The following is a 14720-nucleotide window of genomic DNA, read 5'->3' as shown; positions in this document are numbered from 1 at the left end:
CTGGGTTGCTAAAGCTGACAGAAGAAATATCTAGGTCTAAGAAAATCTGGAAAAGTTATCTGAAGGAACACTAATTTTCATCTCTCCTAAATGTTAAGATGTATTTTTGAATGTTAATGCACAGATATCTGTATTTTAGGGGAAAAAGTGGTGAGCAGACTGAGTTGGCCGAGGGAAAACAGGTCAGCTGACAGGCAGGTTGTGAATATTCGTGTATAACCTTAATAAAGTAGCTTACTCCCTCCCCAGTGGACAGACTGGGGAAGATGTATTGTCAAGTTATTGCAAGAACATTTCAAACTCCCCAAGTCACACTGTCTCAAGGTAACTGGAGATAAAGCCCCTGTCTAATTCTCTGTTTTATCCATCTTTAAACCAATTAAGGGCATTGTGGAGCATTCGTTTCCCAAGACAGTGCAATGAAATTGCCATATCCCTGGGTCAGCAATAGTTCTGAAGAAAACATCATTTATTACAGCACCAGGCTGGACTAAGGAATGAAGAACTTTGGGCTATATTTAACTCTTTCTCTGGCCTACTGAGTACTGTTTCTGCCTTTGCCCCCTTATCTTTTCATTCAAAAAAAATGTTTACTCAATACCTTCTATGTGCCAGGCTCAATTCTAGGTGCTGTGTCTACATGACTGAACAAGAGAGATTAAGTTCCTCTCACAATTTTATGAAACTTCAGGCTCTAAAGCAAGCAAGCAGGGGAAACAAATAGTTTCAGGTAGAGATGAGTGCTAAAAAGATAGTAATAAGCAGGATAATAGAATTCCGTGCAGGTAGGACAGAGAGGATGGATAGGAAAGCTCTACTTTAGTCAGGGAAGAGCTCTGGGAGGCAGTGACCACGCAGTGGAGATTTGAGCCATAAGCAAAAGATCTGAGTGAATATTTCTCCAGGCCAAGAAAACAAATACAAAGGTTCTGAGGTGGCAAAAAGTCACATGAACTGAAGGAAGGCCTGTGTGGCCAAAAATGAATATAAGGTCAAGAGTGGATAAAAATGAGGTAGGGGAGGTGACAGAGGCTAGAGAACCTAGGGCGTTGCATGCTTTGGGGAAAAATTGAAATTTCAATCACAGTGAGATAAGAATAAATGAATGGATAAAGAAAATGTGACCTGTATCTATAATAATAAAAGCATAATATGCTAATTAGACCAGATGTCCTTCTGGATGACCTTCTGGATGAAGTGGGGGCTGCGAGGGAAGCCCGGGTCCCAGGTACCAGAGGGAAGCCGGTGCCAGCAGCCGAGGGAAGGAAGGACTACTCTGCACGAATTTCATGCATCGGGCCTCTAGTATATAATATTCATCCATGAAAAAGAATGAAATGTTGCTATTTGTGACAACATGGATGGACCTTGCTTAGTCAAATAAGTCAGAGAAAGACAAATACAATATGTTCCCACTTATATGAAGAATCTTAAAGAAACCAACAAGAAAACCCAAGTTCATAGGTAGAGAGAACAGATTAGTAGTTCTAGGGGGAGGGTGGTATGTGAAATGTGTGAAGTGAGTAAAAAGATACAAACTTCCAGTTATAAAAGAAATAAGTAGTGGGGGTGTAATAATGTATGTCAATTACATCGCAATTTTTTAAAAAGTGAGATGAAAACCACTGGAGGATTTAAACAGGAGCTAAACCTTCTCAACCATGGCCCAGACTTATTGAGGACCAAGTATATGAAGGATATAACATAGAGCAGCGGTCGCCAACCGGTGGTCCGTGAGGTCTGAAAGGTTGGCGAGCGCTGACATAGAGAATGATCAGGTTTTCTCTTGAAAGGGGCCTCAGGGCCTGGGGTGAGACATATCTTGGGTCACCTTGGGGCCAAACAATAATGAACTGACTGATACCCACCACCTCCTTTAGCCCAGTCGCCTGGTACTGGGATCCCTTGGACATCATAGATGACTACGCCCACACTTAGCCGTTCCAGAGGTAGGACTCATGCCCCATTGCAGGCCCCACCTGCATTACAGCTCTTCCTGATACTGAGTCCAAACCTGATTCCTTGTGACTTTTACTCATCTGCCCCTTACACCCTTCCCAGGCTCTACCAACAGCTAATACACTGCAAGAATTCTCAAGCAGGTCAGTACCAGTTACTCATCTGACTTTTAACTTTTTATTATGGAAAACTTCAAATGTTCACAAAAGCAGAGATAACAGTACAACAAATCTTTTATTTACCCATGACCAACTTCAACACCAACCAACTCATGATCAATTTAGTTTCCATCTCACATTTTTATTTCCTTGGCTAACTTCATCATTACATGTCTTACAGGTGTGGTCTGGTCGCTCAGAAAACTAGCAACTCACCGGAGACATCCCATTTCCACTGACACAGCCCAACAGTCCTATTACATTGTGGCAGCCACGTTGTTTCTCCAGTGCAAAATCACCTGCCTCAAACTCTCCCACCAGAACTTGTGCAGTTTTTGGACCCAAGAAGGGAATTTATGATGCTCCCTGTGATTTTCATCCTATCAGATTCAGTTCATCCCTTCAGGTTATTATGATCCTTTTGGACCTCAACCCTCTTATATTCACTATCCCTCTCAGCTTTTGTGACACCATAAATTCTGAAAAGTAATGGAAGTAATCTCTATCTTCACTGAGGTTAAATTGAGAAAGAATATGAACACGCATAAGAATGAATTAGAAAAAGAGTTTAGAGCTGGGAAGGATCACGCAAAACCTTTAGTTGAACTCCTCATCCCATAGATGAAGAAACTAAGACTCACTGAGTCTGTCTGGTTCAAGGCCCTCCATTAGGTAAAGGCCGGTCAGGCTAGAGGCTAGGCCTCGAGCTCACTGCTCTGTCTGCCACCACTTACCTCTCTAAGTCCTCAGGCAGAGGCGTTTGATGATAGAAAATGCAGGTTATCACCAGCCAGGCTAGTGTCTGTGGACAACTGCAAACTGATTTTTTGTCGACTACCAGCAATAACCCACTCATCTGGCAAATAATTATCACATGTTGCTCTCTGCCAGACCCATTGCCCTCAATTACTTTCCAAGTTTCTCCCATCCTCAGAGATTAGGTTGGAAATCATTTTTCTCTGCTCTTTCTTAATCAATTCCTGCAGTATATAGGACTGTAAGTGAATTAGAGTTAGGGATATAAAAAATGTTCATAAATAATAAAGGATTCATATATATCAGAAATAAGAGTCTGTTATTCAAATAGTCACAAAATATCTTATCTACAGAATACACTTAAAATATACATCTTAAAAATTCAGCACTCAAGAATGCATTTTACAATTGTTTCCATTTTAGAAACAGAGTTAAAATGGATAATAATTATAAACACAATTTCACATGATAATCTGGATAATGAGCAAGAAGCATCACAATGTTTTTCTGATATTTCTCTTTATGGTTAACTAACCACACAAAGTCCAGATGAGCACAGCCCAGGAAGCCCCCGCAACAAAGTGGCAGTGCGTCGGGGGGTTCCTCCCCTCAGCAAATGGCACCGGGGTGGGAAGGAGCGCAGGAGCTTTACCAAGAAACGCACAATCCAGCTCTTATCCAGCCGCTGGCATCAACTGTCAAACCACTTGCTTCTCTTTGCGAGAGGCACTCCTTTAGAAGATCCCAATAGTTTCTGCTTATATTGTTCAACCAGCTGGTTGAAGCGAATTTCTGTCTTATTTCCCTTAGCTTTTTTCTTAGGCACCTACAAATGAAAGGTAAGAAAACAAAAGATAGTCAATTTCAAGCAGTAAATATCAGCTTACCCGAAGGCCACCCAAGAGAAAAAATAAGGAAGTATAGCGATCTTGTCCACCAAAAGAAGGGGACTTCCAGAGAGTGACCCTTGCAGAGAAAAGCCCTCAAAGAATCACCTATTGGTAAGAAATCAGACCAGGAATGCATACGAGCACACACTGCTCAGGTGTTTCAGAGGCCACTCCAAATGCTCACTTGAATCTCCTCACAGGTGAGTCAGCCCAGGTGTGGGTGCTTTCCCTTGCCCTTTCCCTCACCAAGAGCAATGCACATTGGATTTCAGAGACAGAGCTTTATAAGACAGTATTTATAGATCCGAGACTTTCCAGACACAAGAGATTTTTTGAGGATGATGGGAAACTAATGGTTCATATACCCTTAAAAGAAAGAGAGTAGGGAAGGAGAAAGAAAGCTTGACCACAAATGTTCAAAAACTTAGCTCTACTATTCTCTCCTAAATGGAAGTAGGGTTCTTTGGAAAAGTGGCTAATGCCAGGACCAGGGAAGAAATATGTAAGATGAGCTGGGACATCTGATTGTACTAGAAAGCAAGGACAATAACAAAGACAGGGTTATCTCACAAGGACTCAGGGGTCAACCTGGCAAAGTTTCTGCTGGCCTAACAGGTATGACTGCATTTGATGGAAACATCAAGTATATAAAAACTCAGGAATTCATAATGCTATAAAATCTTACTAGTCACCATAGGAGGTTGATACGACATCAACTCATTATTCTGAAAACTGGTAAAAAGAAAAAAATATCTAACATTTATCCTGTCTTTCCTATAGTATATCATGGTAACCAAAAAGTTGAAAAGTTTTTTTCTAGAATTCTACTAAAAAAAAAAAAAAAAAGCAAAGGATTGATAAAATTAGAAAATCACCATTCTGCAACCCAAATTGAAATCATGGATCTAGACAGCAATCCTTAATGGTGCTAAAACCATCAGGTGAGCAGTTGGTGGGGGACTTTACCAATGGAGGGATAAGGTAGACAATCCCTAAACCTACTGATGAGTTTGAGCATCACCAAAAATGAGGCAACCAGACATTAGATGCCTTATGATATGATGCAACAGAAAGCACACAGCATTACCTATGAAATACTTTTGCCAAGAAAACTGAACTTGAATCTAATCAAGCCTCTAGATATGGCTACCAGTGTATAGACAGTATGGGGTGTTATAGAAACAATTTAAATGACATCATAAGGAAGCAAAGCAGCTAAACTTAAAATGTAATACATTCTAAAAGGCAAATGACCTGGTTTCTCCAACAAACTGAGAGCATGGAAAAAAGGGGGCTGACAAGGAAGACTGGATATTATTGGGGGGGAGGGGGAGAATTTAGAGATATAAAACCAAATGTAATATGCAGACTTTGAATGCTGCTTCATACCAACCAACCATAAAAAAATATTTTTGAGGCAACTGGGGACATTTTAATATGGGCTGTGTATTAGATGACATTGAGGGCTTCTTGTTAATCTCATTAGATGTGATCATAGCTGTGTGTGTGTGTGTGTGTGTGTGTGTGTGTGTGTGTGTGTGTCCTGATCAGTTGGAGATACTTTCTGAAGTATTTTTTTGAGCAATATACATTTCCCCATAAGGCACATTTACAAGTGAAGTAGAGTTTGCTTTAATGCCCTGGGGGCAGGGAGCGTGTATGGAGGACAGGTAAAACAGGATAACTGCTGAAGCACAGTAACTGATATGTGGGGGTTTATTTTCCTATTCTCCCCACTTTTAGGACTGTGTGCCTCAATATCCGCTAAAAAGCTGCAGTCCTGCATGTAGTTGCAATTTAGAAGCCTGTTTTTTTTTTTTTGCTCAACTAATCAAGGTACAAAAGCAGCTGCCAGCCCCAGCAGAGCATGTCATGCCAAAGCCTCGTGCCCTACTCACCTGCTTGGGAGGTAATTTCTGCTTCTCTTGCTTCCTCTGGTTTATCTGGGGCTTTGGCTTTTTGGGAGGGAGAGACTTCACTTTGCCTTTGTCCCGCAACCTGAAAGAATACAGTCACGGGTCACCCCGAGTTCTTCCTCTAATTGGCACTCCTGAGGTTCTCTCAGCCAGGAAGATAAAATGCCTTTTCTTATACTGGCTTTTTCTAACCCATGACAAGTCATTCTAAAAAGAGATATTGCAACAGAATGTCCTAAGGCTCAACATTTGTACATTTGGTTTTTGTTTTGGTTTAAAACCTCAAGAGAATCTCAAAAAAACTTCATTTATTTAACAAATATTTTTTTGAAGATTAACTTTTGTTCATAGCACTAATCTGAGGCCCCAAACAGAAACTGCAGGGGAACCTCAAGTAAGTGGGCCTCAGCTGACAGATGACCATCTGGACAGGAGGAAGCTCTTCAGAAAAGGAGGAAAATGGCGTGAAAGCCCGCCCTGCAAGGCTCCTCTGAGGCCCCCTCTGCCAGTCCTGTTCTGGCGTCCATGTGGTCCAGGATTGACACCTCTGTTTGGGCTCTGGGACGGGCGCAGCACTAAACATCCCTGTCACCCAAACAAAAGCCACGAGAGGAAAAGAGCTAAGCAACAACAAACCCTCTCAGAAGCCATCCACGGTTCTACGCCGTCATCCTGCCTCTCACCTGATTTTGGGTCCTCGGTGTGAGGGTAACGCCAGGACCTTTCTTCTCTTCTTCCCATCAGGTAACTCCACCTGCTCCACTTCGGCCTTGGTCTGGAATCCTGCCCATGAGCTAGAGCCCGCCTTCCCCTTCTGCTCTGGAGGGGCCTTGCTTTGCTCCTCTGTGTGGTTTTGAGCTGCTTTCTGTTGCTGGTCTTCTCTAAGCTCCGGTGGCTCCTGTTGGGGCCCACCAGTTGTAGACTTGGACTTCATTTTTTGCTGCATAAAACAAGAGACCACCATCTGGTTTCTGGATGAGGTTTATGTGCTGGAAACATGCAGCACAAGAGGAGTTTTAGGTGAGCTTGGTGAAAAGAGAGGAATTCTTCCAACCAAAAGGTAGAGACTACAGGAAAGTGAATCCAAGTGGTTCACAGGCCCTAATATAGTAACAATGGTTACTGAGTGGAGGCACAAAATAAATACTTTCCTTTCCACAAGCAGAAACAGAGGGAAAGTACATGCGTGCACAAGTCTTGAAAGTCAGTGGGGTGGAGGGGCGGGGGAAGGCTAGTCACATGGGAGAATTATTAAAGGTGAAATAATGGGAATACCAGAAGAAGAAAGAAAGGAACAGAAGAAATATTTGAAGTAATAAGGACCGAGAATTTTCTGAAATAAATAACAGACACTAAACAGATCCAGGGAGCTCAACAAATAACACAACAAGATAAATACCAAAAAATTTACACCGAGGCATATTATATCAAACTGCAGAAAATCAAAGATAAAGGGAAACTCTTGAAAGAAGCCAAGGAGGGGGGATCCCTTACCTACAGAGAAACAAAGATAGTATTACATTGGATTTCTCTTCAGAAACCATGTAAACAAGAAGAGAATAGCATAAAATATTTAAAGGCCTTTTTTTTTTTGGGGGGGGGGGGGCGGGTGTGGTAAAGAAGTCACCAACCTTCTGTATCCAGTGTAATTATCCCTCAAAAGTGAAAGAGAAGTAAAGATTTTCTTAGACAGCTCTGGCTGTAAGGCTCAGTTGGTTGGAGCATCTTCCCATATACCAAAAAGGTTGTGGGATCGATTGCCAGTCAGGGACATACCTAGGTTGTGAGTTCAATCCCTGGTTGGGGCGTATATGGAAGGCAACTGATGGATGTTTCTCTCTCTAAAAAAATCAATAAAGCCCAGCCGGTATGGCTCAGTGGTTGAGCATCAACCTATGAACCAGGAGGTCACAGTTCGATTCTCAGTCAAGGCACATTCCCTAGGTTGTGGACTTAATCCCCTATGTGGGGCATGCAGGAGGCAGCCGATCAATGATTCTCTCTCATCATTGATGTTTCTCTATCTTTCTCTCCCTCTCCCTTCCTCTATGAAATCAATAAAAAAAATTTTTTTTTAAAAAAAGTTAAGAACATTAGAGAATAGGAGGCATGGATCAGACTGTTGGGCCTCAGAGGGAGGGTAGGGAAGGATGGGGGTAAAGGGGAGAGATCAACCAAAGGACTTGTGTGCAAGCATATGAGCCTAACCAGCGGTTAAGGACAACAGGGGGGGTGGGGGCATGTGTGGGGAGGGGTGAGGGATGGGAATGGCGGGATGAGGACAAATATGTGATACCTTAATCAATAAAGAAATAAAATAAAAAAGATACTAAAAAAAGATGCTATGAGAAGTATGGCATCAAGGATGGTACATATTTATGTTGCACTCAAGTGGAAAAAGAAAATGAAGTTTCACATGAAATTAATGTTGTAGTTTTGTCCTTTCACCTTAAAAGTTGAGATAGGCACATTGATACACAAAGATCTATTATATGCTATCATATGCCGTCTCTGCTTCTAAGTGGTAAGGGCACATACAGATGGGGAGAATAGTGTCTACCTTTCAGGACTCACAGCCTAATGGAGATAAAAGACACAAATAAAGTAACTTTAGAATCACCTCCTGAAACAATGGCTTAAGGCAGGAAATAAACCCAGAATAAAAAAGTTGCCTTGAACAAGATCTAGATCACAGGTTTTCAACCCAGGGCATTGTGTTAAGCACTGAACCTACTCCTCTACTGGTCATGCTCACACTATCCACCACAAAGACTGCAAATGTCTGATATCTATGCAAGCTAGGGTATAATAGCAAGGTCAGCTGTAATAGCTTTGGCATCAAGAATAGTCCGGTCCTATGCCAGGGGCGGGGGAAATGGGTACAAGAGTATTGACTGTGTGCTGACCATGCACACGCAAGACAACTTACATGGATTAACTCATTTAATCCTCATCAACCATGTGCGTTTCACAAACTAGAAAATGAAGCTGACAGAGGTAATAACCTGCCAAGGACCTCAGCAAGCAGCAGAGGCTGAGTATGAGCATAAGTATTTCCATTCCCCAAGTCCCTGTTCTTTCCTCTATACTCCACTGGATTAAAAACAGTACTAAAACTATCAGGCATCACATTTCTGGAGCCATCTGAGAAGAAAGAAGAATTATGCAAGAGACAGCTGAAATCTACAGGTAATGCACAACTTTAATCGTGGCCATTAATTCTGACATATGGACCATCAACAAGCACTGTACAGAGCTGCTGACTGGGAGTATATCAGGCAGTTTCTCTTCTCTCCTTCCTTTCCCTTCTGTGGAGCTCTCACAAGACAGGCCAGCAGAGGAGGTGGCCTGGAGAGTTCTGGGAAACTACGAGTAAAGAGTAACAAAGGACCTACTGAGGTAGAGTCCTATTTCAAGGGGGCAGATCACAAACTGAACAAAACAGCAATTTAAATATGGCCTTTAAAAATTGTTTTAACTGAAGTGTACATTTAAAAACAGTAAGCTGCACGTTATGTGTTATGAACAACAATTTAAAAATAACAAAAACAGAAAGAACGTTTCAGTTCTGTACCTGGCTGCGCTGGATCCTCAGTTCCTTTATTTTAAGCTTCCTTCGATCTTCCAAAGAGAACTCCACTATTGGTCTCTGTGTCAGAAGGAGACAGAATGTCATTCATTCGATTTCTTAATCTCTGAGTGCAATCAGCTGAGTTGTCTCCCACCATTGCCCTCTTTTCTGCAAGTCAGAGGTGGCTGCTCACTTACTCTACTTAAAGGTAAGGGGCCCGTGGTGTAGGTAGTCTACACAATTTAGAGTTCCTGCCAATCACCTTATTACCTGAATCACCGCTCATTGCCTCCATCGACTTGCTACTCTTTCCCATCATTCAAATGTCTGAGAGAGCACTGGACACAAAGGAGAGGACTGGTTTTCTGCAAAAGGGGGAACAGCTCTCCCCACAGGATGAGGCTCACCTTCTGAGGCCCATAGATTTCTGGGTTGTTGTTGATGTGGCGTAGGGCAGTCAGGGCATGCTCGTGCTCCTGGAACTCTGCAAAGGCGTAGCCCAGGGACTGACCCTTAATTTTCCCATAAACTCCTTTAAGGTCTCGCATCACCTTACACTATGAGTAGAATAAGGAAAAGAATCAGTAATTACAAGATGAGGACCTTAACAGATTCAGTTATTAGGACAGATTCTTCAGCTAGATCACCACCACAAGAGTTGTACTGAAATAACACTGTGAATGTCTGTTTTATTAGAATACAGCTACTGAGAGCACAAAGCAAATTAAATAGATATTTTCATGCTTTCTAAGAGTTTACAGACATCAACACTGACCTACAAATAAGCATGCATATAAAATCAACTCTCGAAGAAAAATTATAATAACTACTAACAATACATACAAGGTGAAAGGTCTATGGTACCTGAAGTTGTATATTAAGTTATCACTGAGGATAAAATGTAGTGCTAGAGCTCATCACTGTAGAAACCACTCAGAAAAGCAATTACTGCCCTGGCCGGTTTGGTTCAGTGGATAGAGTGTCAGCCTGCAGACTGAAGGGTTCGATTCCAGTCAAGGGTATATGCCGGGGTTGCAGACTTGATCCCCAGTGGGGGGTGTGCAGGAGGCAGCTGATCAATGGTTCTCATCATTGATGTTTCTCTCTCTCTCTCCCTCCCTTCCTCTCTGAAATCAATAAAAATATATTTAAAAAAAGAAAAGAGATTACTAAAGAAGGGAAGGAAGAAGGCCTGATGGCTTTAGATAAGAAAGGCATTTCAGGCATGGGGAGAAGCCCCCCCAACATGCAGTCTCAGAAATACAAAAAGAAGCTTCAGCAGTCTTTGCTTGGCACTCAGATCCTCCCTGATGTGGCCTTTCCCTAATCCTTAAGCTGAATGTAACAGGCATCCTGGGGCACTGAGGTACAGCAAGGAATCTTGGGAAAACTGATCGTTCACATCTACCACTCGTAGAAGCTGTAGTTCTCATTTTGGAGAGGTCTAGGATTAGGAACACTTGGATGCTCATTTGGTGTATGTCCAGTATCTACTGTGTGCCATGTACTATAGGGAAATCAAGAAAAACATAAAATGAGGTTCCTGTCCTCAAGAAGCTTACTCTCTTGCTGAGACACTATACTCACACATATGAAAGAACTAAAGAAAAAACTTAATACTATGCAAATATTGTAAAACACGTAAGTTTCTATAAATGACAGGTTTTAAATGTGCAGACACTTAAGTGTTGTGGATGTTGATATGAGGAATTACACAACTGACCCCTATACCAGTAACACTTTGAACAGTTTTACCAAGAGTGGCATGTTCACATTCTCTCACGTAATTCCCCAAATACCAATACCATACATTTTGGTGAGGCTCTCAGGGATTAGGAAAAGTTATGGGGATAAAACAGAGCACAGAAGATTCATAACACTGGCTTTGTTACTTTTTCAGTAAATACTGATCGATAGATTACTATGTGCCGGGTGCTATGCCAAGCATTAGAAACAATGAGATGACACCTGCCCTCAAAGAGCTCAGTCTGGTTGGAGAAATGACTGTAATAGTAAGCACTATGACAGGGGGATGCAAGCGCGCTTGGGGCAAACGGGAAACAGTGTCTAACGTGTCGGTGTGAGCAGTGTTTGTCCAGCACAGCTGCTGAAGACCCGTGCAGCTCCCTGTGCTCACCACAGGGCACTGAGGACTCTCACCATAGGCTGGGAGCCTAAAGGATAGCAAAATGCTCTTCTAAAGAGCAAAGCACACAGATTATTTTCTCTGCAAGAAAATTAACATTACAGCACCTGGCATAATGCTGAGCACACAGCAGGCATTCAATAAGTGCTTGCTAAAGTACTTCACTAGGGCAGAGACTGCCTCACATTCTACTGCAATCTGGTCAGATGTGAAAGGCAGTTCTTAGAAAAAAGGAAAAAAAAAGGCATGAAAACTGCCAAAGTCAGCCCTGTCTGCTGACAATGTGTCCAGAAGAAAATCTGTCAATCTGCTAGTACCACAGCCTGAAAATAAATGCTCGATCTGACCCAGGACCAAAGTTCTCAGTGGACAGGGCCAACTCTCACCTCCTTGATGCGCACTCCCTTCTCCCCTCTAGTGGCATTCAGCAGCAGCTTTCTGAGCTGTTTGTCATCCACGGCCTTGGGGAGATTGTGCAGGCAGAGCCTGGTGCGGGAGACAAAGATATTCTGGTCCTTCAGTTTCTGATGCTTCAGCAGCTCAAACTGAAAGAACAAAAATTGTTAACAATCCAATCCACCCTTTAAAAATGCAGGCTCACAGTTCTACAAAAGGAAAGAACCACAACCCCATCCAGTAACTAGGCACATAGAGAAAAGGAGGGAAATCACCCACCCTGCAGCCGTACGATCCCAGCACAGGGAAAGAAAGGATCAGCAGGCAAGATGGTGGGCATGTGGGACAGTCATGGATGGCATCAGACCAAATTCGAAATCAGCCCTAACTGGAGAAGTTACATGAAATTTTTAAGCCACAATTTTTTCACCTACAAAGTGCAACTGTAGATCAAAATACTAGTATAATGTCAATTTCTCAGCAGTGATGCAAGGCCAAAATGGGGAGATACACATAAAATCCTGACCTCAAAACTTGGCCCAGAGTAAATAAATAATACTGTAGTTAACATTTATGCCCAGTCCTGATCTACCCACCAACTCAAACTATCTAGCCTTTCCAAAAGGAAATGGAATTTCTTTAAAGATTATTTGAGAGAATGCTGTCTTGTCTCTACTCTGCCACCCTTAGGCAAAGGAATGTCCATGACCACAGGAACAAATTCTGCTTCTAGAGCATCAGCCTCTACTGTGCTGCACAAAACACCGACCCAGGGCAGCCTGTCTCTAAGATGAAAGATGACATTCTTCTCCTGATTTGTTTTTAAAATTAGAAAAATTAGTAGAAAAAAGGTTCAAGTTATATTTTTTCTTTCATCAAGTCTTCTCATTCCTGGCTCCTTATTTGCCAAAGGTACTAACAAATCACACAAAAAATGGATGCTCTGGAAATGAACAGTAAAGGGATATTTGAAGAGGCCTAAGTTCAACAGTCTGATTTTTCTTCCAGAAAAGCTGTGCCTGCTGTCAATTATAATGCACATAATCTATGAGCTTTTTGCTAGAAAAATTCATCTAAGAGAAAATTAAATGTGTCACTATTGCAATGTGATCAGAAAAGGGTATACAATGCCCCTAAAATACCATCGTTTCCAGATGCTCAGTAACAAAAAGGTTGAGAACACTAGTCTAGATAGGAAACTACACAAAAGACACACTACCTCCTACTGTCGTTATATTCTCATCTCTGTCCACCATCTTCTGCACTTTCAGGTTCCACAGCTAATTCTAGGTTGGCTTAGCTCTATGAAAGTGAGCTACGTGGGCAAAAGTAAAAGATACTGGGAACTAACATTACCAAGCAGCAGAGGAATTTAAGGGCATCAGTCAGCAGTAGAAACTCTCATAACATGGAGCTTTCCAAAAATGACTGTATAATCTGGAGACCTCCTCCTCCTCCCCAAAATGGACATCTTAACTATCTCAAGACGCACATCTACCTTCTTCCCTACTGAATCCAGCCTACTCTGAACTTCCTTTCCTAGGTTACCCTGCATTTACGCTGACACCTAATTATACATAGTCCTAGCCTCTAAGTGTCTACTACACGATCTCTAAGCATACTATTCAGCAGACTTTACTGCTGAGCATTAGGACAATAAGAATAAGATCCAGTTCTTCTAATGGCATATAATGGTGAGCTAATGTTATGATAACTTTGGGTTATTTGCTGTTTCACCTGCGTGCTTTTTTCTCTCCAACAACAGTGTAAGTATGGCCTGTTACCAAAACTTGGCTCTTGGATGAACACCTCTACCATTCAATAATTATTACTTATTGATTTATAAGTCATGTAGAACCTGAAGGGTGGTACCTAACCTACTCACCCGTTCTCTTTTGGCCATATCTGCAGCGCTCACACCCTCTGCAGCCTTCGTCCCAGCACGAATCACTGCAGAAAGAGGGAAAAAGGCCAAGACATCAGCAAGGGAATTTTCACTGAGCAACAAGAGGAATGTGATTTGAATGATGCAAGCTCTTTGTACAGGGCCCAGAGGACTTTGCTGGCCAGGACATAGAGGCATTTGGGTAGGGCCAGAAATAGGCTACAGGGCTAACTTTTTAGCTCAGAGCTGCTCTCAAGGACTAATACTCTGAATCAGCGATCGCCAACCTTTCGGACCTCATGGACCACCAGTGGTCCGCGGACCACCGGTTGGTGACTGCTGCTCTGAATAGTTTGTAATTTTGTTCCTCTTCTCCTTCCCTCCCCTACATGCCCAATACCAGCTGGAAAGACCTAAAGGAAGTTCTGAAAATAAGTACATTTTAGGCATTTGGATGCAAAACTGCTCCACCTGTACCCTGGCCCTTGGAATTTCACTGCTCATGTACTAGGGCAGTGGTAGGCAAACTGCGGCTCGCGAGCCACATGCGGCTCTTTGGCCCCTTGAGTGTGGCTCTTCTACAAAATACCACGGCCTGGGCGAGTCTATTTTGAAGAAGTGGTGTTAGGAGAAGTTTAAGTTTAAAAAATTTGGCTCTCAAAAGAAATTTCAATCGTTGTACTGTTGATATTTGGCTCTGCTGACTAATGAGTTTGCCGACCACTGTACTAGGGGATCATTACTAAGTGGTGAAATAAGCCAGCCCAGAAAACAGCCAAATCACCATATAGAGGCCTAGTATCAAACGCTAATGACCTACCATTACCAGTCCACATTGGGCAGTTGTGCAGCAGGTGGGCTGACAAATACTGTATGACCTAGAGCAGTGGTTGGCCAACTGCGACTCGCGAGCCACATGCGGCTCTTTGGCCCCTTGAGTGTGGCTCTTCCCCAAAATACCATGGCCTGGGAGAGTCTATTTTGAAGAAGTGGCATTAGAAGAAGTTTAAGTTTAAAAAATTTGGCTCTCAAAAGAAATTTCA

At 42.4% G+C, this 14720-nt stretch overlaps 1 protein-coding gene across 1 annotated transcript in view; it reads right to left on the bottom strand.

Annotated features, from left to right (window-relative positions):
• Positions 1-2174: 2174 nt before the first annotated feature.
• The window catches only part of RBM28 (RNA binding motif protein 28), a 35933-nt gene continuing 23387 nt past the window's right edge, over positions 2175-14720 (bottom strand). Inside the window, exons 13-19 of the mRNA XM_028129071.2 lie at positions 13678-13742; positions 11783-11941; positions 9658-9807; positions 9254-9328; positions 6363-6619; positions 5662-5761; positions 2175-3699 (exon numbers count right to left, since the gene is read on the bottom strand). Of these exons, the coding sequence (XP_027984872.2) occupies positions 3565-3699; positions 5662-5761; positions 6363-6619; positions 9254-9328; positions 9658-9807; positions 11783-11941; positions 13678-13742 (941 nt within the window). The 3' untranslated portion in view covers positions 2175-3564. The remainder of the gene's footprint in view (positions 3700-5661; positions 5762-6362; positions 6620-9253; positions 9329-9657; positions 9808-11782; positions 11942-13677; positions 13743-14720) is intronic.

Source organism: Eptesicus fuscus, chromosome 14 (genome assembly GCF_027574615.1).
Source record: "Eptesicus fuscus isolate TK198812 chromosome 14, DD_ASM_mEF_20220401, whole genome shotgun sequence".
Classification (NCBI taxonomy): domain Eukaryota; kingdom Metazoa; phylum Chordata; class Mammalia; order Chiroptera; family Vespertilionidae; genus Eptesicus; species Eptesicus fuscus.
Note: the sequence above shows the minus strand (reverse complement) of the source record. Positions and strands in the feature narration are given on the sequence as shown.